General features: G+C 49.5%; 6 protein-coding genes across 6 annotated transcripts; 5 read left to right on the plus strand and 1 right to left on the minus strand.

Moving 5' to 3' along the window:
- Positions 1-399: 399 nt before the first annotated feature.
- B0J16DRAFT_353094 (Cullin repeat-like-containing domain protein) lies at positions 400-2349 on the plus strand (the record flags this gene model as incomplete). The annotated part of the gene is made up of 2 exons (XM_046129289.1): positions 400-613; positions 665-2349. The coding sequence occupies 2 exons, from the start codon at positions 400-402 to the stop codon at positions 2347-2349; spliced, it is 1899 nt and encodes a 632-aa protein (XP_045990279.1).
- A 1184-nt stretch (positions 2350-3533) lies between these two features.
- On the minus strand, positions 3534-7774 carry B0J16DRAFT_42711 (uncharacterized protein). The gene is made up of 3 exons (XM_046133842.1): positions 5366-7774; positions 4602-5302; positions 3534-4545 (listed from the first exon to the last, which is right to left on the minus strand). The coding sequence occupies exons 1-3, from the start codon at positions 7498-7500 to the stop codon at positions 3800-3802; spliced, it is 3582 nt and encodes a 1193-aa protein (XP_045990280.1). The 5' UTR covers positions 7501-7774; the 3' UTR covers positions 3534-3799.
- Positions 7775-8494: 720 nt separating this feature from the next.
- B0J16DRAFT_379091 (uncharacterized protein) lies at positions 8495-12274 on the plus strand (the record flags this gene model as incomplete). The annotated part of the gene is made up of 11 exons (XM_046130972.1): positions 8495-8587; positions 8636-8766; positions 8827-9121; positions 9176-9652; positions 9708-10802; positions 10856-11055; positions 11497-11564; positions 11620-11653; positions 11709-11829; positions 11881-12205; positions 12261-12274. 11 exons carry the CDS (start codon positions 8495-8497, stop codon positions 12272-12274), a joined length of 2853 nt encoding a protein of 950 aa, XP_045990281.1.
- A 698-nt stretch (positions 12275-12972) lies between these two features.
- Positions 12973-13338, plus strand: B0J16DRAFT_298242 (uncharacterized protein; the record flags this gene model as incomplete). The annotated part of the gene is made up of 1 exon (XM_046124486.1): positions 12973-13338. A coding segment is annotated over exon 1 (225 nt), but the record flags the coding sequence as incomplete, so codon positions are not given.
- Positions 13339-13640: 302 nt separating this feature from the next.
- On the plus strand, positions 13641-18949 carry B0J16DRAFT_353097 (glycosyl transferase family 41-domain-containing protein; the record flags this gene model as incomplete). Its single annotated transcript, XM_046129290.1, has 6 exons — positions 13641-13734; positions 14112-15567; positions 15629-15836; positions 15969-17587; positions 17649-18258; positions 18314-18949. The coding sequence occupies 6 exons, from the start codon at positions 13641-13643 to the stop codon at positions 18947-18949; spliced, it is 4623 nt and encodes a 1540-aa protein (XP_045990283.1).
- Positions 18950-23793: 4844 nt separating this feature from the next.
- On the plus strand, positions 23794-25240 carry B0J16DRAFT_42939 (Homeodomain-like protein). Its single transcript, XM_046133843.1, has one exon. It carries the CDS (start codon positions 23897-23899, stop codon positions 24812-24814), a length of 918 nt encoding a protein of 305 aa, XP_045990284.1. The 5' UTR covers positions 23794-23896; the 3' UTR covers positions 24815-25240.
- Positions 25241-26578: the final 1338 nt, after the last annotated feature.

The raw sequence follows: 26578 nt of genomic DNA on the forward strand, positions 1-26578 counted from the left end.
CGGGGCGTTGCTGGGGCTGCTCAAAAACCCCTGTCGCGCCCCTGCATCAACGCGTACACTCCGCGTAAAGTGGTAGACTGTTACGGATAGTGAGTTCAGTGCAGAGGTGGCTGTCCTGTGGCTGAAAGTGATGGAAATGGATGCTAATCTCCCCTCATGATGAAAGTCCGCCTATGCCAATTGCGGTAATCACCTATCGACAGGAGGTCCCCGCCTGCCAGGCACTCTTCCTTGCACTGAGGACTGGGTTACATGGTAGGTACCTACTACGTATCTCTAGCCCCCATTTGAATCATTCCAGCCAAAACCATATGATCTTTCTACTCTCCCATTCTACACTAGCTACTTCCTGCAATCCATCTCTCTAGTACATGACACGATAAACAATTTTCTTGCACAATGTCAGTCGGGCTCTCTGGCGGCGCGCACAATGCCCTGGACGAAGAGGCGAGGGCCGAGGTTGATGTTCTTAACTCGCGACTAGAGAAGACGACCCAATTGACCAAGAAGATTCAATCCTGCCTCAACCGACTCGAGACAACAGGGAAAAGTGTACAGGATGTTGCCGGGCCTCTCAATGGAGAAACTAGGCGGCTTCAGATACTGGGAAACAGTAAGTACGAGCGGCTGTTTGTAACAATGATCATGACCAACCAAGTGTTAGATGTCGACTCCGTTCTCTCTGCAATCGATCGCTTGCGCCAGCCTGCGGATAGCAAGAATGACGAGGAACAGATCATCCGGGTTGGACCTGAGAAGGCTGGTCTCTCTACCTATCTGGCCTCTATAAAGCGTCTCGGCAAAGCCTTAAATGAGATGAAGGCTTCGAATCTGCGCGCGAACCAGCAAACAATGGCAGACTTGTCACGTCTCATCAAATCAGGCAACAGTCAGCTCGAGCATCATTTCGAAACGTTGCTTCGCGGCGAGACCCCCCGATCCGTCGAGCCGCTACATTTCATTACGAAAGATAAGCCTTTCCCAACACTCCCTCAAGATAAGATCGCCAGACTCGGTCTTGTTTATTCTTATGTTGCGGAGAGCAACCCCAATGGAGGCTCCGAACTTGCTCATATATACGCCCAGGTACGCGGCCCGTACATTTCCACGTCGTTGGCAAACCTTGCTGCCGCAAGCGTCAACACCGCCAAAAAGAAGAGCCCGGATGCTGTCTACCGGGCAGGCACCAACGGCATTGGAACTTACTCACAGGCGATGGAAGGCATCTTCCTTTCCGAATACGACAACGTCTGTAGTGTTTTCTCACGTGAGGATTGGGGTGTTATTTTCCAGTCGACTTGCCAAGCGGCTTTAGCAGAACTGGCGCGAACCCTACGTGAGCTCAACACGCATATCAAGAACCATCTAAACACCGATTGCTATTTGGCTTATGAAATCACCGAAATCATGTCGGCGCTTTCCGGGAAGCTCGAGACGCGAACTGGCGAATTGAAAGGAGCACTTGCCGCTGCATTGAAACCAGTTAGGGAAACCGCCAAGACGTCTCTGGCAGAGCTCTTAGACGAAACAAGGCGAAAGGTTAGTATGTTACAGATGTTGCCATCCGACGGTGCACCGATACCGTTAGTGTCGGAGACGATGCAACGTCTTCAGACCATGGTACACTTCTTACGCCCAATTTCGAGCATCATGATATCGATTGGGGACGGCGGTTGGAAATCCAACGCTGCGGCTAATGGGCGCTCCACGGATGCAATCCCTAGCCTAGCATCGTTTGATATTGGGGCAGATGGCAAAGAAATATTCTCGCACTATTGCCTCGACACGATCGAAACGCTTTTGTCCGGGCTAGATCAGAAGTCACGAATACTCATGAAGAGCAGAGCTGTCGCTGGAGTATTTATGGCCAACAGTGTGGTCATCATCGGGCGCATGGTTCAGAGCTCAGAGCTTAACGACCTTCTAGAAGGTAAACTCGACATTCTCGAGCAGTGGCGCAAAAAGGCAACGGCAGCCTACACAGATGTTTGCAAGGACCTGTCTGTGCATCTCTTCGATACCGTCCACACTAATCGTACAACACGACCTACATCTGGGCCTGTCGATTCGACATCCATTGTCAAGGGGTTGGGCAGCAAGGACAAGGATAAAATCAAGGAGAAGTTCACGCAATTCAATGGCGCGTTTGACGATATGGTGTCGCGTCACAAGTCCTACAGTATGGAGCGTGAAGTGCGGCGAATGTTTGCAGAAGATATTCGTTCGAAACTACAGCCTCTATACACACGATTTTGGGACAGATATCATGAGATTGACAAGGGCAAGGGCAAGTATGTCAAATATGACAAGACATCCATTGCTGCTGTCTTTTCCAGCCTCGCTTCCTGAGGATGAGTTGAACAAGCGATCATGTTCACATCGCTACCGTTCATGGTCATTGAAAGAGCTGGCAGTCAAAAGTTCCATTCATCAGGAGCCACATAGCAGCTAACAGAATTTTGGCGCTGTTTGTTTCATTGGGCTGGTGGCCTTGCTGGTCGCCGGTTTTTCTCGTCTCATTCCAAGACACTTCAACAACTGGCGATTTTGTCACACGAGACGCGACATGCGAGGAAAAGACAACTCCTTCATGATCATGGCCCTGCTTGGGTCTGCATTCAACGTTCATCTAGCTGACTCCCGGAAGTGACTTGAAAACAAAAGTCTTGCCCACCATACCGTCATAAGAGTGTACGTCGTGTCAATAATCGAGGATAGAACGCAACAGCTGATGAGGGTCGGTGTTGTCGGATATGCCATTTAATATCCCTGTCTGGCCGCTCCTCCTGCCAAGTCCACGCTTCTTGGTATGGAGGCGAAGTGTGCAGCAATCAGGAAGGACACCTGGGGCAAGTACCACAGTAGTCATGAGTTCCAAGATCGCTGGCTTTGCAGCATGCTGTACAGCAGCTGTTCGTGGGCATGTTAACTTCGGAAGTGGTCATGGCGAACAAGACAAGAGGAAAAGCCGTGGGTGTTGTATATCCACTATTAGACTTTAGGAGCACAAGGGCGGTGGTGTTGGATTGGGGAGGAAGTGGTTATGTCTTCTCAGGAGCAGTCGGAGATCAATCAGGGAAACTTGGAGGATTTATACTCCGTGCTATTGAGAGATAGCCAGAGGCGCCACAGCCGTCGCATCTCTACGCCCGAAAAGCGACTGGGAATGCCAGTATGAGGGAAGCCTTAGCTGGTAGGATTCGGACTTCCCAAGCAAGGGTTTTGCGGCCTTCTTCATATGGGTTGGGCGAGACGTGAAACATCTCATACGCCACGTAGCGCGGTATGATGTACTGATTCAACGTCTTATTAACGGCCTACCATGCCCCTGCAGAAACTGACACTGCTCTCTCAGCCAACCACGGCGTTTACTGTCATCGTCATCGTGCATGTAAGCTCAGCCCCGAGCTCCTGGGACTTAGCGCATGGCTGAACGGAAGCTACTGTAGAATCTGTAGATCCCAGACCCTAGCTACTGGCTACTGGGTAGCTAGGTACATAACCAATCTGGCAGGTGGCATGTGACAGGTGGCAGCTGTCATTGTGTAACGCATTGAAAGTCGCATGAAATCCTGCTCGTATATCGAACGATGAGTGATGTGTGTGCATCTGAGTTGGTGCACAGCCTCAACATCATCACAATTAGCATCTTGTTTATCTAGTTGACAGCACACCAACTGTATTTGAAACGAATTAGCTACTATCTATAGTATATCCATCAAATAAGGCCCATACTGTTCATTGGACGGCACCCGTGGCTTGTCAATACAGCACGCCCACTGTTGAATAGTTGAGCTTCTCAGACATCAGTTGTCTGCTTCTTGATGCCGCTGCCAAAGATATCGTCGACACGGGTTCGGCGCTCCCATACGACGGCATTGTCAGCTCTACGCTTGAAGTACAGTATGCGATGTTGTGGGATGAACTCCTCATCAGTCTGTTCGCTCTTCCACTGTTCCACTGCTCTTTCGCGAGCTCCAAGAAAACGGTCCTCGTACCCAATAATGTAGTCGCTTGGATCAAAGTTGGTGTCCCATCGTAGCCGGTTGAGCACATCGGCAGCTGTGCGAAACTTACCAAGCCCAGGCGCTTTGCCCACCACTGCAGCCCGGGACCCGTGGGATGCAGCCGTACTACTCTTCCCTTTCAGCTCATCCTCGTCATTGTCAAGTTCTTCGTCCTCCTCAAGTTCATCGTCCGAATCTTCGTCGTCTGTATCGCCAGCGAATTCACCCCATAGCCTTTGGTCAACAGCCATTTCACCGAGCTCGGAGCCTCGAACAATGGTTGCACTCATCCAGCAGAATTGAGAATCGTAGTACTTCTCATCGCGGCGAATCCTGGTTTCAAAGTCCTGTAGCACTGTTTGAACGCTCGTTTGCATCTCCTTGGCATTCTCCTTACTCATCTTGCCGTCCCAGGCAAGTCCGATGAGATAGCAACCATGATACTCCGCGCCCGAGCTTTCTTCTCCTTCAGAAGAAGTATCCAAGAATCGGGAGGGCCAGATGCGTGCTACGAGGTGTTGAAGCTTCCTGTTTATGTCTTTCATATTTGTCAATATACTGCTGAATGCTCCTGGGATTGGAGGGGAATCTTACCGACTAACAACATAACACAACGAGACTCGAGCCAGCCAATGAAGCGGCCACTTTTTTCTTGTGATGGCCCCCAATAGTGTGCATCAACCTTGATGTAAGTCTTGAACTCGTGCAGGAATTCTGTAGCGCCTCTGCTTCTTTTAGCATCCTGACTAGATTCAAGGCCTAGTAAACTATTCCATGTACAGCCATCCGCAGAAAGTAACTTGTTGGCACGCTCGAATTCCGCTGTAATAGTCCTCACAGTTGGCACAGATGCTATTGGAGCAGTATTGAGCGCTGGCGCGTGCCAGCCGATCAAGCAGAGAGGCTCTCTGAATGTCCGGTTGTACCTTAGGTCCTTGTGAAAGAAAGGATCAAACACCATCGAGTTCTTCCAGTCAAACTGTGAGTAGTGCCTGAAGAAGGTAACTATGATGTCTGTTGGCGACACCGTTTCGCTCTCGTACGCCAGTGCTTTACAGACTGGGACAAGAAGGACACTGATGTGAATACCGCCAAGGAACCCGAATTTGGCCGAATAGATGCCTCTTTCTTGAGCCCAGGACTTGATGAACAAGTGTGCCATGCGATACAAAACCATGTCTGGTAGTGAACGGCGTAGATAGAAAAGATCACGAACAGGTTTGAGCTTTGCTAACGTCTGGAATGGCAGAGCAAACGCCGGATCGTTGGCTGGACGTTTCATAACCTCGGGCCATCTAGATAATACGTTAGTACTGTGTTTCATTGTACGATATTGATAGATAATATGAAATCCATACCTTTCCGCGATTGACGCCGCTGCACAATACTGGAGGTCCGCCTTGATACCATGAACTTCGAGCTCCAGCATGTAACCGGAGTTGGCTTTGACTCGTCGTAAAATTTTAATATCAGCCGCGCGTTTCAATCTTTGAATGGCCAACGTGAAGAATGTCTTGGAGCTGAAAGGACCGATGCAGAGACAGTCAATGTCAGACGAACTGGTCCAAACACCCAGACCATACGAACCGACTGGAACCAGAACAAACTCAGGTCCAGCTCGAGCATCACCCTCCGATACTGACGGAGAGGCGTCTTTCAGAGCGGCCTCTAAGGCTTTAACAGCTTGAGCCCGTGTGGCCCTCTCCTGATCCGTTGGTAGACAGCCGTAGTTCTCCAAGAAGTGTTCCAGATGTTCGCCTTCGACCAAGCTTGGCACGGGGCGCTGTAGCTCTATCTTCATTTCTGGAGCACTTGACTTCGACATATCAGTTGGTGTTGATTGCAACAAAAGACATCTTATACCCCAGTGATCGCTAGGATAAGTGAGATGGCCTTCTCGGGTTGACGGGAATGGCGTTTGCCCAAACATGTTGAAGCCATGCGGGTGGTAGTGTCCATGTGCCTTGACCAGTATCTTGTCATATCTTTGCGGTCGGTTATTCAGTCCGCTTCCAACGAGCTCAGAAGCCAGGGTGTTCGTCAGCGGATCGAAAGTAGCTCCTTGTTCGCCTTGGAAAGAGTCCAAAACACCTCTTCTTTCATTATTCATGTCTGAAGACTCGCCTGACTCGAGGCGCGTGGTTAGCCAGGTGTCAAGGAAGCCAGCATCTGACAAGGACCGGTCGATATCTCGCAGTCGGTGGGCTGTTTGCAATGATATATCCTGTCGTTTTCGGGCAGATTCGATAGTAAAAGAAGAGGTCACAAGATTGAAGTCACCTGCTAATATCCATGGGTGCTGTGGGAAGGTTGTGAATAGATAATCAAGCATCCTCTGAACCTCCTTCTTTTTAGTAGCAATGGCTCCGTCAGTCAGACCTTGGCTGAGATGGCATGCTACAAGGACCCAAGACTTAAACTCTCCGTCCGAGTCACGAGTGCCAATGGTTGGGAACCGCACTACGGCGCATCCTTTATGTTTCCTTTGAAATGACAGATGATGCCACTCGAACGGAAACTTACTCAGTACAACGATGTTGAGAAGACTAGGAAGTGGCCCAGCACCTGTATCCCCCGGGGGCTTATGGGAGACGAAGGGATAACGATCCCGCAGTTCCTGGCTGCCAAGAAGGTCAGGGAGGAAGTGGTCTGTAACCTCTTCAAGGACGACAATGTCGGCAGCGGCTTGAGGAGAGAGTAAGCTTTGCACCAATGGCGCATGTCTATGAGATTGAGGAGGCCATTCAAACTCGGCTAAAACATTGTAAGATGTAACCACCAATCGATCCAGCACAAGCTCAGTTGTATCTGGCGTATGTACAGGCGAGAAGCAATGAGATGGCTGAAATGATATGCGTGACAAATTTTCCAGACGGTCGTTGAAATCTCGAGGGGGTGTTATCTGAGTGAACTTGCCCGATTCGAGGTTCAAGGTCCCCCAGAGCTTCATAGGTCGTGGACCAGTGCCGCTCTGTGCGAGAGGCTCGCGAACAAGAATTGAAACGTCCTTTACTTCCCATGTTATAGGCGTCAGGAGACGAGCCTTTTCTAGTAGAAAATGATGGGGTGCAGCTTCAGCATCTTCACTCTGGCCAATGGTCATATGGGGGGTGAAGTTCTCATCCGTAGCATGCTGAGGTTGGCCAAGAGCATGCGAGATGTGATTTTTGAGGTTTGAAAGTTGTTTGACATTTTGCTTCGAGCTTTGGCCTAAGAATATGGTGTTGTGGTGCTTGTGATTGAAAGAGTCGGCAGTGTCGAGAACCACTTGAGGTTGATGCTCTATCTCATTTCCTTGAAGAATTTGGGCTGCCTGTTCCAAGACTTCAGGTCTGACGAATGGGTAAATAATATTGATATGAGGTGGCCAAGCAGCATAGGCTTTGTCGTAAAGGTTTCTGAGATTATCCACTGATGACCATAGTTCTTGGGGTGGGATGGCGCATAATGCTGTCTCATGAGACTCGAAAGCGAAGAGCTCGTTGTTCTCCATTTTTCGAGAAGATATTAAGTGGACGACCGTTGTTGGAGAGAAGGGATGACTATTGTCCTATAAGAACTCAAGGGCTATGAAGTTGTCCAAAAGATAAATAAATGATGAGTGAGATAAAACAGAAGTTGAACTGGCTTGTTGGGATAGATGTTGAGTGTCGTTACTGAGCTCTTTATTTCCTGATTCTAGATGGATGTCTGACAGAGGTTCGCCTCATTCTTTTATGGTTTATCCCCCTGTAAGACTGAAACTCGACGTCCCAGTCATAGTTACATACGCTGACTCATAAATCGTCTATATCATCTATATAAATGCATGCAGCAAGGCTATGCTTCAGGGTCAATTACGAGTTCCATATCGAGTTCCATATGGTAGCTATACGGTATGACTCAGGCGCTTGCATAGCTCCTCTAGATCCATACCAAGTAAATGACAAAAGAAAGTGACAAGGAATAGGCAGCAGGTGGGGCCTGGGGGTTTTGGGTCTTATAAACTTTATGGTTTTAACTACTCTCTAATCATTTCAAGGCGGTCTTCGAAGAATCCCACTACACCACTCCTTGTCTAATAGTACACAGAGTTAGTTTGATACAGTATTTAAAGGTTGGATGCCAGCCCGGACGGCCAGCCACTGCGGCGGTCGGCCAGTTCAACAGTTTGGTGTAAGTCGGTCCAGGGTAGTATTTTTTGACCCCTCCACTAGCGGGCACCTAGGTAGTTAATCTGCACCGCCAGCAGAGATAAGCCACAATGGTAGTGGGATACCCCACTCTCCACGCTAGCCAATAACCTCCTGCCCAGCTTCCTTGTGAACACATAGCTTCATACCTACCTGTGGCTACTGTTGCTCTTGAGACCAGTCCATATTCGACATCTCCCTTTCTATCATCGAACTGCCCTCCATACCTGCCTATCACCTCCAGGTGTCGAAAAGCACAACAAACATAATCGTATAATTTCTTGCTGGCGCGTATTGGCTGCCTCAACCGCCATCATGGACTACGAAGCGATAAAGGAGCAATGGAGTGAGGTCGAGGATCGCGATGGTGTCCGTTTGAGTTGGAACGTCTTTCCCAGCTCTCGTATGGTGTGTAGACTGCTTCGTGGTTCTTTCGCTTAAACTGACATCGTCCAGGAAGCTTCGAGACTTGTTGTCCCCATTGGAGCACTCTACACACCATTGAAGGAGAAGCCCGATACTCCTCTGTTGCATTTCGAGCCTGTGACCTGTAAACAACCTTGCCGTTCAGTGTTGAACCCCTTCTGGTATGCTCCGACTCCGTTCAGCTGGTAGCTGACTTCCTTTTTGCTAACTTGACCCTTAAGCCAGGTCGATGTCCGCGCAAGAGTTTGGATTTGCCCTTTCTGTTTGTCCAGGAACCAACTGCCGCCTCACTACAAGGACATTACCGCGAATGCCATCCCTCCCGAGCTCCACCCAGCCAACACCACGATAGAATACCGCTTGTCTCGACCGGCGCCCGCGCCCCCGATCTTTTTGTATGTCGTAGATATGTGTCAGGAGGCAGACAGCCTTGCCTCCTTGAAAGAATCACTCGTGATGAGTCTGAGCCTGCTCCCAGAGAACGCTCTTGTTGGTCTTATCACTTATGGAACAATGGTACAGCTCATTTGTAACACTTAATGTATGTTTGTTTTGCTCACGTTCAACTAGGCCCACGTCCACGAAATCGGTTACGAGGAATGCGCCAAGTCCTATGTGTTCCGAGGTAGTAAGGAGTACGCTGCAAAGCAAGTCCAAGAGATGCTTGGCTTGACTACTTCTGGTGTACGACCCGGCATGCAAGCCCAGCCCGGTCGACCATTCCCCGCAGGCCCAGCGTCTCGCTTCCTTATGCCTGTCCAACAGGCTGAATTTCAGTTGACCAAAGCCCTGGAGTCTCTCCAGAAGGACCCCTGGCCTGTCGCCAACGATAGGCGTAACCTTCGTTGCACTGGCGTTGCGCTCAGTGTTGCCGTTGGTCTTCTCGAGTCTTCTTTCCAAAATGCTGGTGGCCGCATCATGTTGTTTGCTGGTGGTCCTGCCACAGAAGGACCCGGCATGGTTGTCGGACCTGAACTGAGGGAGCCAATTCGATCCCATCATGACATTGACCGAGACAATGTCAAGTACTACAAGAAGGCCCTGAAGGTATAGCTTTATGAGTTTCTGTTCTTATGAAGCGAGACTAATACTTGAACCACAGTTTTACGAGAACCTTGCCAAGCGCACTGCGCACAATGGTCACATCATTGACATCTTCGCTGGTTGCCTGGACCAAGTTGGTCTACTCGAAATGAAGGGACTGTGCAATTCCACTGGCGGCCACATGATTCTTACCGATAGTTTCACTTCCTCCATGTTCAAGCAATCGTTTGTTCGAATATTCGAGAAGGATGGTGATGACAACCTTCTTATGGGTTTCAATGCAGTACTGGAGGTTCTGACCACGAAGGAACTCAAGGTTACCGGCCTGATCGGCCATGCAGTCTCGCTCAACAAGAAGTCCATTTCTGTTGGCGAATCCGAATGCGGTATCGGCAACACATGTTCTTGGAAGATGTGTGGCATTGATCCTAAATCAAGCTACGGAATCTACTTCGAAATTGCTGGTCAGGGTCCGGCCAATGTCCAGCAAGCACCACAGAAGGGCATGATGCAGTTCCTGACATACTATCAGCATTCTTCCGGCCAGTTCCACCTCCGCGTTACAACAGTTGCCCGAAACCTTAGCAGCCCCGCCGGAGACCCAGCTATCGCGCAATCTTTCGACCAAGAAGCTGCAGCTGTTCTCATGTCACGCATCGCTGTTTTCAAGGCCGAGGTTGATGACGGTCCCGATGTCTTGCGTTGGGTCGACAGGATGTTGATTCGCCTATGTTCGCGATTCGCAGATTACAGAAAGGACGATCCTTCATCCTTCCGATTGGAGAAGAACTTTACTCTATACCCTCAGTTCATGTTCCACCTCCGCCGAAGTCAATTCCTCCAGGTCTTCAACAACTCTCCCGATGAAACGGCCTTTTACCGACATGTTCTTAACCATGAGGATGTCAGCAATTCGCTTGTGATGATACAGCCAACTTTGGACTCCTATACCTTTGACCAGGACGGTGGCCAGCCTGTTTTGCTCGACTCTGCTTCCATCCAACCCACCCACATCCTTCTCCTGGATACTTTCTTCCACATCTTGATCTTCCACGGCGAGACCATCGCAGAGTGGAGGAAGGCTGGATACCAAGAGCAGGAAGGATACGAGAACTTTGCTGGTCTGCTCGAGCAGCCCAAGGAAGATGCTCGCGTTAGTCTAACCCCTTGCCCCTTTTTGATCGCTGATTGGCTCACAATTTCTAGGATCTCATTACTGATCGTTTCCCTCTCCCTCGATTTATCGTTTGTGACGCAGGAGGCTCTCAAGCTCGATTCCTGCTATCCAAGCTTAACCCCTCTACCACCCACACCACTGGCCCTTACGGTGGTGTAGGAGCCACGACTGCTCAGACCATCTTTACAGACGACGTCTCCCTCCAGACATTTATGGACCATTTGATGAAGTATGTTTCTTGTTTTCCTTCGACTTGACGGTCATGAATGAATTACCGATGACTAACCATTAACTAGGCTTGCTGTGAGCGGTGCCAACTGAAGTGGCCCCTGAACGCCTTCGTTCAAGTCGGACCATTGATGTCATAAAGATACTCAACCTTTGTAAAAATTAGTGCAGATGATGATTAGTTGTAAAGAGCCTGTCGTCCTAATGAACTACAATAATAGATTTAGGATTTGATATGCACCCTTTGTACTTGATGCATGCCTCACTCAACATCGAATGCAGCTCGAATTGTGATGACTAAGGTAGACACGTGACCCTTGACTCCACTCAGATCTCTGTTTCCTTAGTTCGCTTCCTTATCTTATCGTTAGGGCAGCAGCGATTTGGTGGGGCGCACATTTTAGACAGAATCGCACGTCTGCAACTTTTCTTCTTTTTTGAGCAACCTTCATTCGCACCCTTTGGCACGCAAACCACGAGCCTCTGCCGACTTCAACAACAGCACAATGCGTATGTCTCCTTGCTGAGCGCCTTCCGACGATCTATCTGCTTACACGATGAACAGCTCCCAAGTTCGACCCCAATGAGGTTAAGGTGATGTAGGTTGATTCTTGAATTGGGATATTTGGTCGACTCGCAACTGACATGTTATAGCCACCTCCGCGCCACTGGTGGTGAGGTCGGTGCCTCCTCTGCTCTTGCTCCCAAGATTGGTCCTCTGGGTCTCTCTCCCAAGAAGGTCGGAGAAGACATTGCCAAGGCTACTGGCGACTGGGTACGATTTTCGATTCCCTGGTGCGCGAGGAAAATGCTAACAATTTTATAGAAAGGCCTGCGCGTAACTGTCAAGCTCACCATCCAGAACCGTCAGGCTGCTGTGTCTGTTGTCCCCACTGCTTCCTCCTTGATCATCAAGGCCCTCAAGGAGCCTCCCCGTGATCGCAAGAAGGAGAAGAACATCAAGCACAACAAGTCCGTTGCTCTTGACGAGATCATTGAGATCGCCCGCACCATGCGATACAAGTCTTTCGCCAAGGACCTCGCTGGTACCGTCAAGGAGATTCTCGGAACTGCCTACAGTGTTGGCTGCCAGGTTGATGGCAAGCCTCCCCAGGCTGTCATTGAGGCCATCGACTCCGGTGACATCGACAGTAAGTCCACGAGGTTACTTTTTGCTTGGTCATTTCGTACTAACATACTTCCCAGTCCCCTCGGAGTAAATTTGTTCTTACGTTTAGAATCTAAATACCACAAAACAAGAACAATAGATCCATTTTCTGATGGTTCCCTCAAAACCAGTTCTACCTCCCGTGAACATGTTACTGCGTGAATGTGCGACGAACCCTTGACTCACTCTGAAATCTACCATCATGCTCCGTGGTTTATTTCTATTTTTGTGCAAGGAAGAGGAACCAAAGCCCCATACTCACCGCGACATACTAGCTTTCAAGCTCTTGTGGATGTAGCGGTCCATCATCAATGGCTACATAACCTTAATTAAGCCTTAAGAATTTCAATTTAGCAACCTTCACCTAAATTCAATTTCATTCACATGCGTCGTTCCCTGTCTTGGAAAACAAGCATCAAGTCCTCGTCATCGTTTGAACACCACTCTCTGCATGGGTTGCGCAAGAGGGGGTGAAATTGAAACATGGATAGCAGCAGAACCAGAGCTCCAGAAACTCGCTCGCCATGTCTTTCCTTTGCTTGTGTAAGTACTATCGAATGTGTTTGCCTGATCGACTAGTATTCCATGGATCTGCAATATACTTCTGAACAAAATGTTTATAAAGTCAGATGAACAAGGTCCCCTGCCATCAAGGCCTACTTTACCCGTCTTGCCTACCAGGTACCCACCTCGTTTGCCAACCTCCACTGACAACCATGGAGGTTGCCGTGTAAGAGTAAGCCACAGTTTTATTACTCTGATGGTGGAAAGCTCAAGTTCTGTTAGCTCCATATCTGCTACTGGGTATCAGAAACATTGTCGTTTAAGGTTCAGGTCACCAAAATGAAGCAGCCTGAGCGTTCCATTATAAAGTGCTTACCTTAGTATCTATGGATAGATTGTTTCATCTCTTGGGCTCTCAGCCATTTCTTTTGATACCCAGACAATCTGCCACTGCTAATGTGATGTCCGTTCTTCTGGGCATGTCTTTCTACTGTATGTCTGCAGAGTACCTAGACTGGGGTACTTATAGTATGATCGACCCATCCCCCATGTTTCGCTTGCTGACGTCCAATGACTTGGATGGACATCCATGCTGTTACAAACATCCTGATGTTGAGTCGAGTGTCTGTAGTAATGCACTGTTATTTTTAGTCTGGTATCATATCTCGGAAAGAAATTCTTTTTATATACATGGTTAGGATAGATTGATATGATTTTCACATGACATCCATACCGAGAAATAAGTACAAGATGGGCTTTTGGCTCTTAGTCGGTTAAGATTGCCGTGGCTCATAGCCTGGGGTGAAAAGGTGGGCGGCGGTGCAAGCACGGGCTGTGTGGCAGGAAGGTACCCCTCTTCAAAGGTCTGGGTCTCCGTCTCTCCCGCCCCAAGTGGACCGCCCTGGCGCCGTCAAATGCTCACCTATCTCACTTTACTCCATTCAATCTGGCGCTACCTGTCGGGCAAACGAAACGTGCCGATAATATACAACATCTACCTACCCGCCTGTAGGTAAACATTATACCTCATCCTTTCACTCGTAATCCCCGTCGGATCCAGCTTTCGTAATCTGTGCCTGTTTGGCAAACCCGGATGCCCTGCGAGTACGACCCAATACCATATTAATGCGATGAACGCGACTGTTCCTTCCCGTGCGACTTGATTTCAGTTTCGTTTGCGATAGACTCAAGAGGCTCTCTCTGCAGCAACAGAGTTGACCGGGCACTCATACTCTTAAAGTTAGAAGGCTTCTCGCGACTGTTCGAAATCCCCAGTCTCGCGCTGGCGCAACTATTGTCCTTTTAACTCGCACAAATGCTTGTCAGCAGGCAATCCAATACTTCGATACCCAGCGTAGCCGCCAGCCATGCCCTTTGACCAACAGGCCATGAACAACCGTTATTCAACAGTGTCCTTCGTCCTGCTTTTTCAGTCTGTTTTGCTTCTTCGCCAATATACCCCGTTGTCATGTTTCAAATTCCCCCTCCTGCGGTGACGCCGCCGCAGTCGAACCTCGATGCAAATACCATGTTTCCGAATAACGACTCATCCTCCTTCAACGATCACCACCTCCGCAATATCGTATCGCCGTATCACCAGTCATTTGCGATCCGTACGTCTCGGTCTCACCGGCATAATAACTCATTTAGCTCTACTCTTTACCCGCCCCGCCAAGAACATCACCTCCGACGAAAGACCCCGAACGGAACCATCGACGCTGGTTATGACGGATCACCATCGCCGTTTTCGCATGGTCCTCCACCCCCAAAACATCTATTTCAACCTCGATCGGCAACTGCGACAGTGTTCCCTCCCACGGGTCCGTCAATACACCGACCTCACTTCAACACCGGTATAGAACCTCATCACCCATCCTCAGCTGGCAACAAAGGGTTCGGCGACAATCTGCAAGCACATACCAGGTCCTCCAGCTGGGCTTATGGGGGTGATGCGGCATCACACCATGGCGCTTTTCCCGGTAATCATTATGGCTTGCATCAAGCTGACGGGCATTTTAATCCATATGGCCAGCCTGAGGTGCCCGGAGGATTTCCCAACGTTTATCAACCAGTAATAAGAGCTCATGAGTACAATGTCAGAGCATTCTGTCCACCACCGGTCGTCATGAACGAATCGCTGCCTTTCGGTCAGCCGCCTTGGGGTTTTCACGCTCAGGCTGGCGTCGTTCCAAATCATGTTCAGCAACAGGGCATTCGTCCATTTCAACACCATGCCATCCCTGGGATGGCGCAACGGTCCTCTTTTCCTCCTGCTGTTGAAGCAGATCCCCAAGGCCATACCGGCTATGACTTGGGTATGCCCAGGCAATCCTACCATGCACCTACTCATATAAGCAGTCAGCAAGGTTTTAGGGAAAAGATGCTGTTACAGGCACATAAGGTTTATGTTGACCTTCTAGCCTACACGCAAGCTGTTCGAAAACCACTTTCAACGAAAAGCGCAAGTGGAAACAACACCTCGCCTAGGCTTCTTGTTTACCCCAAACCACCGAAGCCATCATCGAGGATCTCAGACGCGTCTATTGGACACGAAGATGCACATTTCAAGCTTTCTCAGGAAATTGCACAGTACCAGAGCTATGGCAATAGGAGGCATACAACCCATAACTTCCATGGGTCTTCCAACAATTACTTGCCCATGGGAAATCCGACCCCATTCGCAGCAGCCAAGTCTACGTTGGATGTCCTCAGTAACCTCTGCGAGCAGAGCAGCTGGGGGTGGATAGATGGTATGATGTTGGGGGGTTGTCTGCACTACGGCCTAGAACAATATCAAGAGGCACTGGAATGGTTCTCGAGAATCATTGCCCTTGACTCGAGGTAAAACTCTTCTCCCATGTGAACTGTCAAGTGGCTGTTCATTGGTCTAACTCTTTCGCAGCGATGTCGAGGCTATCACAAACAAAGCCGCCACTCTTTATTGCCTCAGCCGTCAAGATGAGGCCGAAAAAAATTGGATTCGGGCTGTCGAAGTTCGCCCTAGTTACCTAGAAGCCGTTGAGCATCTAGTTGGTTTGTTATACAAAAAGCGTAGTAAAGAAGCCGTCGAAATCATCGACCATGTTCAGCGCGCTCTGAGAATATCTTCGGTATGTAGCCCGCGATTGAAAGCTAGTATCAATCAGCCAGCTTCTCGCGGGAGCCCCCTGCAGACTGCTCCGGTTTGCGGTCACCAAATTGCTAATGCGAAACAGGTGCAAGACCAGCGTAATGGGCTTCAGGGGCTTCATGGTCAAGTAGCGAAGACTCCCGGGTTCGCATCAAGTGGTTACGCGTTACCCGCAAAAGAGAATGGGCGTATACTAGCTTTGATACACGCCAAGGGAACCATGCTATACAGTCTCAAAGAAGTCAACAAAGCATCAGAAGCCTTTGAAGAGGCCGTATTGATCAGCGTAGGTCGCCGGATGACTGGCATACAGGATCTTGTTCGTCAGATTCAATCAGCGTTATCGCCAAACGAAAGTTGGGGTCCAAGCAGCTATAACACACGACCGTTATTACTTCCTCCTGAGCGCGCTCGTCATACTGCACAATTGGTTTTTGGCGGTAACGGAGCCCTACCAGGATTGCAGCACGTGGCAGAAGGCTCGACTAAACGAGCAGCTGTACAGACCACGAGTAACTCACTGCTATCACTGGCGAAGATATTTCAAGATTCTCTGTCAACCGGACAAGGAGCCCCGAATATTCTACGACGCCCTTCGGGAGTTGAAGATATCTTGGCGCTATACTATTTGTCTTTGTCCCTTCAAGAGAGCCCCTCTACAGCCAACAATGTCGGCATTCTCCTCGCTGGAGTACAACAAGCTGCGTCCAACCCACCAAAGCCAAATGTCGATGTTCTTTCTCATCCAAATATCCCTGGAATTGTGCCAGGAAGCGGATTGGCTTTGGCTTTGGCGTATTACCACTATGGCTTGCGTTTGGATCCTAAACATGTGCATCTACATACTAATCTGGGTAGCTTGCTCAAGGACATAGGTCAATTAGATCTTGCTATCCAGATGTATGAACAAGCTGTGTCGTGCGACGGGACCTTCGATATCGCCCTGACAAATCTAGCCAATGCTGTCAAGGACAGAGGCCGCATTAACGACGCAATCTCGTACTACAAAAGGGCTGTCAACTCAAATCCCGAATTTGCTGAGGCGGTGTGTGGTTTGTCTACGGCCCTAAATTCTGTTTGTGACTGGAGAGGCCGAGGCGGTGTCATGCTCAAAGGCGGGAAATATGATCGATGGCATGTTGATGACCAAGGCTTGCTCATCGATGCTCGAGCTCTTGGGCACGAGGATGGTCTTGTCAACCGTGTCGTTCGCATTATTAATCGTCAGCTAAGCGAAGCATCGCATTGGGGCCGTGGTATTCTTGACGAAAGGCGCATTGCTGCCTTTGCACAACAGATTCAGGATCTGGGCATAGGCACATCTCAGGAGGTTGAACAAGGTCTGAGGAATTGGAGTAACAAGCCCTGGGAGGGTTCGCGCATCGTTCGCTTGATAGAGCGCGCGACCCGTGCCACACAATGGAAGTGGTACCATGATCGTCACGAATCTGGTAACCAAGAAGCAGCTACTCGGTACACTCGGCTTCGTCTACCCAACGGACTTACAGTACCCTCAGCGCCTACGGTCTTGCCCTTCCACACTTTTACTTGTCCCCTGTCAGCAAAAGACATACGAACAATCTCTCAGCGCAATGGAATTCGAATCTCCTGCTCTACATTGCGATTACCTTGGCTACCCTCGACGGTCTACCGTCCACCACCTCCTCCAAGACCTCATCTCAACATAGGATACGTATCATCAGATTTCAACAACCACCCTTTGGCTCATCTGTAAGTTCCCCATTCTCGAGTGTGGATGAAGAGACACTAATCACATATTGAATCTTTCCAGAATGCAATCCGTATTTGGATTTCATGATCCTCACCGTGCGCGCGCCTTTTGCTACGCCACAACGGCAAGCGATCGATCTGTGCACCGACAGCAGATCGAACGTGAGGCGCCTGTTTTCCGTGATGCCAGCAGTTGGCCTGCGGACAAGCTTGTTGAACAAATTATCAAGGATGAGATTCACATCCTTGTAAATCTCAACGGCTATACACGAGGAGCTCGCAACGAGATCTTCGCTGCGCGACCTGCGCCAGTCCAAATGTCTTTCATGGGCTTCGCCGGTACATTAGGGGCCGAATGGTGCGATTACATTCTGGCAGACAGTACTGCTATCCCACCCGAAACCCTACGACCCTGGCGCGGTAACTCCACTGTCGCTGATGTACTCAAGGATGAGACAGAGGGTGAAGAAGAGGATTGGATGTACTCGGAGAACATCATATTCTGCCGAGATACCTTTTTCTGCTGCGATCATGCCCAATCGTGTGATGAAGGTGAACGTTTGATTACCTGGGAACAAGAACAGCAACGTCGCTGGAAGATGCGGAAAGAATTATTTCCTGCTTTGGCTGATGACATTATAATAATGGGCAACTTCAATCAACTGTACAAAGTAAGCCCAGCTCTTAACCCGGCGTGTTTTTAGGATCTACTACTAACTCGTTCAGATTGAACCTACGACATTTAGAACATGGTTACGGATCCTGGCGCAGGTTCCGAAGGCGGTGATATGGCTTCTTCGATTTCCTGAACTGGGAGAGGCCAACCTAAAACGGACAGCAAGGGCATGGGCCGGGCCCGAAGTTGCTAGTCGTTTGCTCTTCACTGACGTCGCGCCAAAAAGTCAACATATTTCGAGGGCTCGAGTATGCGATTTGTTTCTCGACACACCCGAGTGCAACGCTCATACAACAGCGGCAGACGTGCTCTGGTCGAGCACGCCGTTACTTACGCTTCCTCGTTATCCGTACAAGATGTGCTCCCGAATGGCGGCATCAATTCTTAAGGGTGCCCTGCCAAAATCAGATGAAGGTCGGCGGGCTGCAGCAGAGTTAATTGCCGACAACGAAGAGGAATACGAACAGCGTGCAGTCAAACTTGCTACCCAGCTTAAATACACCATGTCAGTGGACGGCTATGGCCAAGGAGAAGGTCGACTGGCCGAAATACGCAGGCTGTTGTGGGAAAGTAAGTGGCATTGCGGGTTGTTCGACACAAGAAGATGGGTCAGTGATGTCGAGACGGCATACGAGGAAGCATGGCGACGATGGGTCGCAGGTGAAACTGGGGATATTCACCTATGAATAACGACAACAAATGAGCCAATTCTGCTTTGATAATGGTTGGGGAAGAGAGGTCATCAGATCTGGATACCTAGGGAGAGGTTGATTGGGCGTTCTGAAAGTGCAGGGAGCTGCATGGTAAGCTATGGCATGTCACGAGGATTCTGGTACGGGCTGGCGTCTGGAGCATGTTTTCATCTTTATTATGGTCGAAGGTACGGTTGGGCATTGCTATCTGAGAGTGCCAGTTCATCGACAGATCCCATTACCCGGTTAAGAAAGCGAACCACCATCCAGGTTGAAGCTGATGCTAATCCACTTTATCTGGGACAACCCAGAAGTCTGGGCAAACCGAAACATCCTCTACCGTTGCAACTAATAATACCTGCGCGTGTTGACATTCTTGCGTCGAGCGTAAGTTTGTGTGCCCATCTGTGCTGGTAAGCCAAGTAAAGCTCAAATCAGTATGACCGACCACGTTGGTACGAAAGGAGCACCGGTGGAACCTCACGAACCCCGGGGTAAGTTTCAGGACGTTGATTACTTTAAACTGCCTTTCGTCCAAGCGCTGGCTGATGATAAAGATGCAACCTCCACTACCATGGAAATGTAACAGGTGAGAATGGTGATCGTTTGGGTACAGTACACGCACACGCACAGGTACAGGTATAGGGTGGGTAGTATCCAAACGTTGACACTTGCATGCAGATAAAGACAAGTACAGTAGGTTAGAGAGGAGAAGCTGTAAGAGGAAAATGATGTGACTGCATCCGAGCTGAATCAGGGTAACTAGCGAGGAAAATGTGCAACATGACAGGGGAAGGGGAGTTGCTACTGGACAAGGGAGATGTCAACTGAGAAGCCAGCTGAGCTGAGCTGAAAGCCGTTGCTCGTTTCTCTTGGCACGACCCAAAAAAGGCTTGGTATTCGAAGGGAGGCCGACGCCACAACGTTTTTTTCTTGTACTTTGTCTTTAGTGGCCGAGGTTCGAACTGGAGTAGAATTAGGGGCTCCATCAACGTCTGAGCGGGGATGGACTATTGGCAATATCGTCATCTGCCCTGTCGTATCCAGTTCCATTGTCCACCCGTCAGTCAGTCAACAGTCTCTCCCCCTGATTTAGAGTCGAAGTGAGGCAGTGTTTTCACAGATTCATGTCCAACGACTACCATGCAGCAAATATTCATGCCAAAAACATCAGAGAGACATTGCAACGATGGTTGAAAGGGTCACCCTGTGAAAAGGATCATCACAGCAAGGATCACCATCGGGAGAATGAAGATCATCCCCAAGATACCAGGTGCATGGAAGCACAGCATAGCACAAATGACTCTCCCCTATTTACAAGTAATAGTGCAGACCAGACCAGACCAGGTCAGACCAGGGAGCGAGTCAGATGTCGTCACCTAACGCAGTATGGAGGCATTCAGTTGGTCAAGATAGAACTTGGGTGTCCTCCCTTATGCCTGAGCGTTCTGCGCTCTGATCCCGAACGCGTGGGCTGATCCAAGCTCAACGGACGCCAATTGTCAATCTTGCCTTGCCGACTTGTTGGTCTACCTGGTTTGAGTCTAGTCGTACCCGTTTTTGTTTCGTTTCGTTTCGTTTTGCCTACAGCACTTCTCTCTGACCATCATGCCATGCCATGCCATGCCTGCTGGTTTGATCGTGTTCATGACCATGTTGCCATGTTGCCATTCTCCGCATCCATTCTTAAATAGACGGACGGGGCGGGCTACAACGTACGTTAGGGTGGAAAATATAATTTCGAAGCGGTAGGGTCCCGTAACAACACCTGCGGGCAATTAGAATGTACGGGATGTGCCCTCAGATCCTCTAACGGTGGATGAGGGTACAGCAATCTTATTTTCCCACAACAGCCAGTGTATGTAACGGTGCATGGTGGACTGGACAGACGAGACGAGTCAGGCCTTGGAAGGTCACCGTTGCCAGGGATCAGGCAAAGTAGGGATACCCTTAGATATGTTTGTGCTTGGAAGCAATGCAGTCCTGTATGTAGGCCTTGTTCCCGATCACAGCAAGGTATCCGAGAGTCTTGAGTTGCCTACCGACAGTTGGAAAACCTTACCTCGACCTGGATCGAAAAGTACACCACCATCGTTATCATCGTGGCCTACCCTGGGCCAAAGCCGAATAGCTTCGGAGATGTGCTGTCAAAAGGCCCGACGCGGGAGTGAAATATTAGAAGCAATGGAACTCTCCACCGATCAGCCGGGACGTAGGTGAGTTAACCTATTGATTCTGCATTGTAACCCTGGGCTGCTACTCTACTCTACTGCAGGTTCCAGCAGAGTAGCATTGTGCAGTAGGAAAGTTCAGTACAAGACCGCCCTTCCTTGAAGTCTGAAGATCCCAAGCAGGCGGCTCAGGACAGCAGCCACCCGTTGACGATGATCGCCCTACCTCTGTAACCCCGGTCGTGACCAGACCATTGACTGTCTATGCGCAGACTGAAAAAGATCCACTGCGCACGCGCTGGTAGCGACGGCGACGGTGAGGTCTGGAACCGTGGTAGCGTGGGTCATTGGCGTTGAAACGAAACGACTCAGTTTAATCAGCTAATAATTACTTTAATTCTGGGTAGGTCAAATAGAGGATCCAATACTGATGACAATAGCTTGTATGTAGTAGTAATTAAATTACTCCATGATCGATCGTTCCATATAGCTGGAGAGGTGACAGCATTTGTATGCATGCGCATCAGTGGTAGGTAGGTGGTTTGACACGGTCCGAAAATACTAACACAAGGACAGAGCAATAATAGCACAGGGCTACAAGCCCTCTCTGTGCTGGCTATGGCTGTAGGAATAACTTAAACTCTCTGTAGGCTCAGCAGAAAAGAACATTATGTATCACGAGCCGTCCGTCAAAGACTCGTCTACGTTGGCCCAGTCACAGAGAGGCAGGCATGCAATAACTCAATAGGTAAGTTCTGAATAAACTCAAGTATCCATGCAGAGGCATAGAGAAAGAGGAAGAATAAGAAGAAAGAGTCTTGCGATGGGTTACCCCGCCATTGGCAAATAAGAAGGTTTTCCAAGCGATCATTGTTTGTTGAACAGAGGCATGTTCGCTTGTGTCAGAAGGACATTGGACATAACTGACGAACTTTAGTCTACTGGAAGATGGAGTTGCCAAATGCGACAAAGAGTTCTAGGCATCAACACAAGCATAACATCCATAGCTTCTTGGTGGCTTAGTTGGACGGTAAGGTCCGAGGGAGTTGGGCCGATGTGAACTGTCACTTTTCACGATGACCGTCTCCGGTATACCCGTCAACATGATCCCCCTCCTCAGCCAACAGTGCTACAGCAAAAGGGCTTACCTGTTACCGGTTGCGTTGGAAGATGAGGAGAGAGAGGAGAAGGGTAGAGTAGGGCTGGGCCGATGTCATGCACCAACCAGCCATGCGTTGCGTTCAACTGGAGGCAGTTACGCATCGTTGCCTATCCGTCCAGACACTGAGTTTGGTTCTTGTGAATTATTGCAGGTTGGATTGAAAAGCCTCCTTTGACGAGGCTAAAGTCAAGCAGTTGATTATGCCGACTGACGGGGTTTGTTGCGATGCCTACGAGCGAGCGCCCGATCATTGACCGGTGATACCAGCCTCACGTGCAAACTCAGATACTGCAGGTACATGCTGTGTGTATTCCTAATTGCTCTGAACCCAAGTGTGTATTGACACAGGCTGTATTGTGTTAGTGTTTGTTGGATGGGACTTGACTCTGGGCCTTGCTGGCATTCCTTCCAATTCCATGAAGACACTTGCAAGGCTCCTAAGTGTTGGTCAAAGCAGGGTCCATTATTGAGTCGAGCCGAACCAGGTCAGAAAAGGGAGCAAGTTGAACGGTTACGGTAGGTACGAGTTATGTTATCCGTAGGCGGTTAATGGTAGTTATGGGATGTATCGCATCCGGTCAGCGTTGAGGCACCCCAACCAACCCCCGCAACAGTAACCGTAACAGTCTACTGTTCCAACAGCAACAGTAACAATAACAGAAATCAATCAGTTATTCATCCGTACATACTCACTCAACTTCCATATTATCGCTTTGACAGCGGGTCGAAGCGCTTAGCCAATCCCGTCGCGAAATAGCACCTTGTCGTTGACTTGTGTAGGGTTCACCCCTCCACTGAAAGTGAGGATCTCCACCCGCTGTGAGGTACGTATCTTTTAACAAGGTCCGGGTCCGGACATGGTCATCATGGAAGAACTGGACCTAAGATTTACACCCTGTGGAGATCTACCTCACCCCAGACCTTGAGAAGTCGCACCCCCTGCCTCACACCCTCCCAGATGATTTGAGATAAACCCAGATTCACGCCCCCCCTGGTCAACAGCGCCACTATGCATCGTAGCGCAAACCAGTCTCCAGTTCAGTTCAGTTCAGTTCAGTTCAGTTGCATTGAGTTGAGTTCAGTGCCTGTGCAATGCTGTACTGTAAACTCGACAGCAGCAATCCTGGTGGCAGATCAAGAAACTTTGTTGACCGGGGTGACAAGAAGGAAGCCAAAAGCTCGGTCGGTCACTCCTTTCCATTGCACGCCCCTTCCCTTCTTTCCGTACCCGGGTGTCAGTGTCACGACTGGACTTTACTTTACTTTACTTTTCCCCATACATTGCATAGGTAGGTACGCTTCATACGCATCCGCCCCATCCCATCATTGGATCCTCTTCCTTCCCTCACGGGTATTTTATCACCCTACCTCCCTCCTTCTGAATCAAGATCTCTTCTCCTGAGCCTCATCTCATCTTGACTCATCTCAACACAAACTTAACTCTCTTACCTTCCATCAACAATTCTTAACTCTAATCTTAATCAACATTCAAGCTTTTCTTCTATTTGTCTATATAAATAAAGAAGCATATCTATCACCACTCCGACGACTGCGCAAACCTTTCTTTTCTACTCGGACTCAACCATCTTCACTCACCCCATTGGCACTATGTCGTCAGCTATCCAGAGAAGAGGCCCTTGGTCTCAGTATGAGGATGTTCAACTCATGGGTCTCGTTCAAACGCATGGTGCGCTGAACTGGGTCCGCATTTCACAAATTCTTGGTTCCAGAACACCAAAGCAATGCCGCGAGCGCTACCACCAGAACCTGAAGCCATCTCTCAACCACGAACCCATCACGGCTGACGAGGGCCAACTTATTGAACAGTTGGTACGAACCATCGGAAAGCGCTGGGCCGAGATTGCACGCCGTCTCCCTGGCCGAAGCGACAACGCTGTCAAGAATTGGTGGAATGGAAGCCAAAACAGACAGAGGAGGTCGGACCGTCGTCGTGCCGTACAAGGCCCTGATGACTATTACAATGTAAACCGACATGGACTTTCTATCTCAACGACACAAGGGCTTCCCGTCCCAAGAGGACAGCCTTCACCCCTTGCTGGCCCTTCTGTTCGTCACCCTGTGGGCTCATGGGTTGAGGCTCCTCTTCCTTCCCCTTGTTCCTCCGACTCCGCCGAATCCGAAACTGGATCCAACTACACCACATCGCCCGCTCACCACTCCATCAATCTCTACAGCAGGCCAGTTGAATTGGCGCCGCTACGCAACAATCCATCTAGCAGAGATCCCAGGTTCCCCAGCTACGAGACGACCAATCATGATTCCAGGCTCCCCAGCATCCATACCTCCAACCTGAGACCCTACCATGAGCGATATCCTGCGGATCGAGGCGAATACAAGCCTACAATCCCGGCATCGTTCACTCTTCAAGGCCAAAGGCAGTTGCCCACGGCACCTAACTCGCCTGTTCAGCAACACCAGCATCAACAGCAACAGCCACCTCAGCCCCAGCCTCGACCTCGATCTGTGCAGGACGACCGCATGCGTCTGCATTCTCTTCTTGATTGAGTGCTCAACTTAAACGGGCTAGCATAGGGGAAGCTCCTATGTGTTTACAAGACATTTGATTTTCACGAAGGGAATGATACCAGGCGTTAAAGGAATGATTCGGAGTTTGGGGTGTGAACTCGGCCATACACAATGCAAATCCCGTCACAATGAGAGTCGGGATGTGAAATGCTAGAGGGCCTACTAGGAGTTGGACTATGATTTTAGTGATAACTATCAATATAATTTACTTCAGCGTTCAAAAAACCAGTCCCAATAAAACGTGAAAAACAGACCAAAGTTGATGTCGAACTTGCTAATACTACCCGTTCGGCCACAACCGTCCAAACAGCGCATTGTCTTGAAGCCTTGACAACCGTACCCAGGTACTTGTTCAACGTACGGAGCACCATGGATCCAATTGAATGCCAAACAGTCCGGCAGTCCATACCTACTGGGTAGTCTAACGGGTGGGGGGGGGGAAGTGACACTGGAATGTGGCAACGCATGGACACCCATTTACAAGGCAGACGGTTTCCTAAGCGCCCGGGTTTCTACTGTACTGAAACATGTAAAATAGAGTTGGCAAGTTGTCGGGTCCAACAAAAGCCTCAATAAACTTGATGATGTTTGTCACTATATCCGGTCAGAAACCGCTTTACAGCACAATTTCCTTGGCTCTCTACTCTGGTGATAGGTATCAAAAGTACATGGACGCTAAAGGCACACGAGATCTACGGTGTATCCGTTCTGTGGATGTCCAGAGACTTGCATTGTCGTGGGCTCCTTTTTTTTTTTTTTTTCTGCAATGTTGCTGTACTCCCTACGGATCCAATATCAAGATCCAAATGCAAAATCTCGATTTGGCACCCCTGGTCCACTGTCAACAATACCTTAGCTGGACGCATTTTCGAAGCCTACTTAAGGCTAAGCTAGCCAAGCGAAGCTAAACTCGGCGTAATAGCATGACACAGCTCAACTCAGCTCGGTTCAGCTTTACGGGTATGGATACTCTATCTCTTGGTTGCATATTCTTTTGTCGCTGCTATTCCATCTGCCTGCTTACAGTACTGTACCAAACCAAAAGGCAGCGTAATACGGATACCAACAACACCACCGTCTGGCTGGCGCGCGGGCGGCTCAGGCCCAATAGGGACCCCTTCCCTCGGGCATGGCGCTTTGATTTTGTTTCTTATTCCTGAATACTGGTATCGATCCGTCGATCCACTAGACTATCTTAGCTTAGCCTCCACTGCCATGCAATGCATGGACAGTAGAGTACGTACTCTACCTACCTGATTCAAACCGTCAGGTAGGCCAGGTCTGATCGATGATTGATGGAGGCATCAGATTGCAGCAGACTAACGAACCGGCTCGACGGTGTCCCGAATCAAGGGACCTTGCTACTCTAGGGAGCTTGTGGGTAGACTAGTCCCGAGTTGGCAGCACAGCATGGCCCAACCGGGAAGTTTGAGAAAGACAGGGTAGCATTTTGTGCCGTGGGCGTGGTTGTTAAGTAATGTTTCTGTTGCTGTTGCTGTTTCTGTCGACGCAACGCTTTTTCGGTGCCCAAGGACGCGGGTTCCAGGCAAAAGATGGTGTGGTGATTGATCATGGGTATTGGTGGAGAGATCGGGGAGCCGCCAACAGCCCCGGGCCGTCTTTTGTCTGAAATATCCCGTCTTTTTCTCTCTCTCCCCTTATTCACAGAGTCGATATGTGCCGTGACGGCATACACAGTCACTAGGTGTTTGTTTATTCCCGCACCGTTGGCTTACAGACGCT

This window comes from Fusarium flagelliforme (genome assembly GCF_020744385.1).
Source record: "Fusarium flagelliforme strain FIESC 12 MPI-CAGE-AA-0113 chromosome Unknown B0J16scaffold_1, whole genome shotgun sequence".
Taxonomy (NCBI): Eukaryota; Fungi; Ascomycota; class Sordariomycetes; order Hypocreales; family Nectriaceae; genus Fusarium; species Fusarium flagelliforme.

What these genes read in the sequence shown, in the direction of transcription:
- B0J16DRAFT_42711 (XM_046133842.1), bottom strand. Translation starts at nt 7,500, where the DNA reads ATGGAGAACAACGAGCTCTTCGCTTTCGAGTCTCATGAGACAGCATTA. An exon ending in GCGGCGTCAATCGCGGAAAG is followed by an intron (nt 5,303 to 5,365) that starts GTATGGATTTCA and finishes CGTATTATCTAG; the next exon opens with ATGGCCCGAGGTTATGAAAC. An exon ending in TTGTGTTATGTTGTTAGTCG is followed by an intron (nt 4,546 to 4,601) that starts GTAAGATTCCCC and finishes CAAATATGAAAG; the next exon opens with ACATAAACAGGAAGCTTCAA.
- B0J16DRAFT_42939 (XM_046133843.1), top strand. Translation starts at nt 23,897, where the DNA reads ATGTCGTCAGCTATCCAGAGAAGAGGCCCTTGGTCTCAGTATGAGGAT.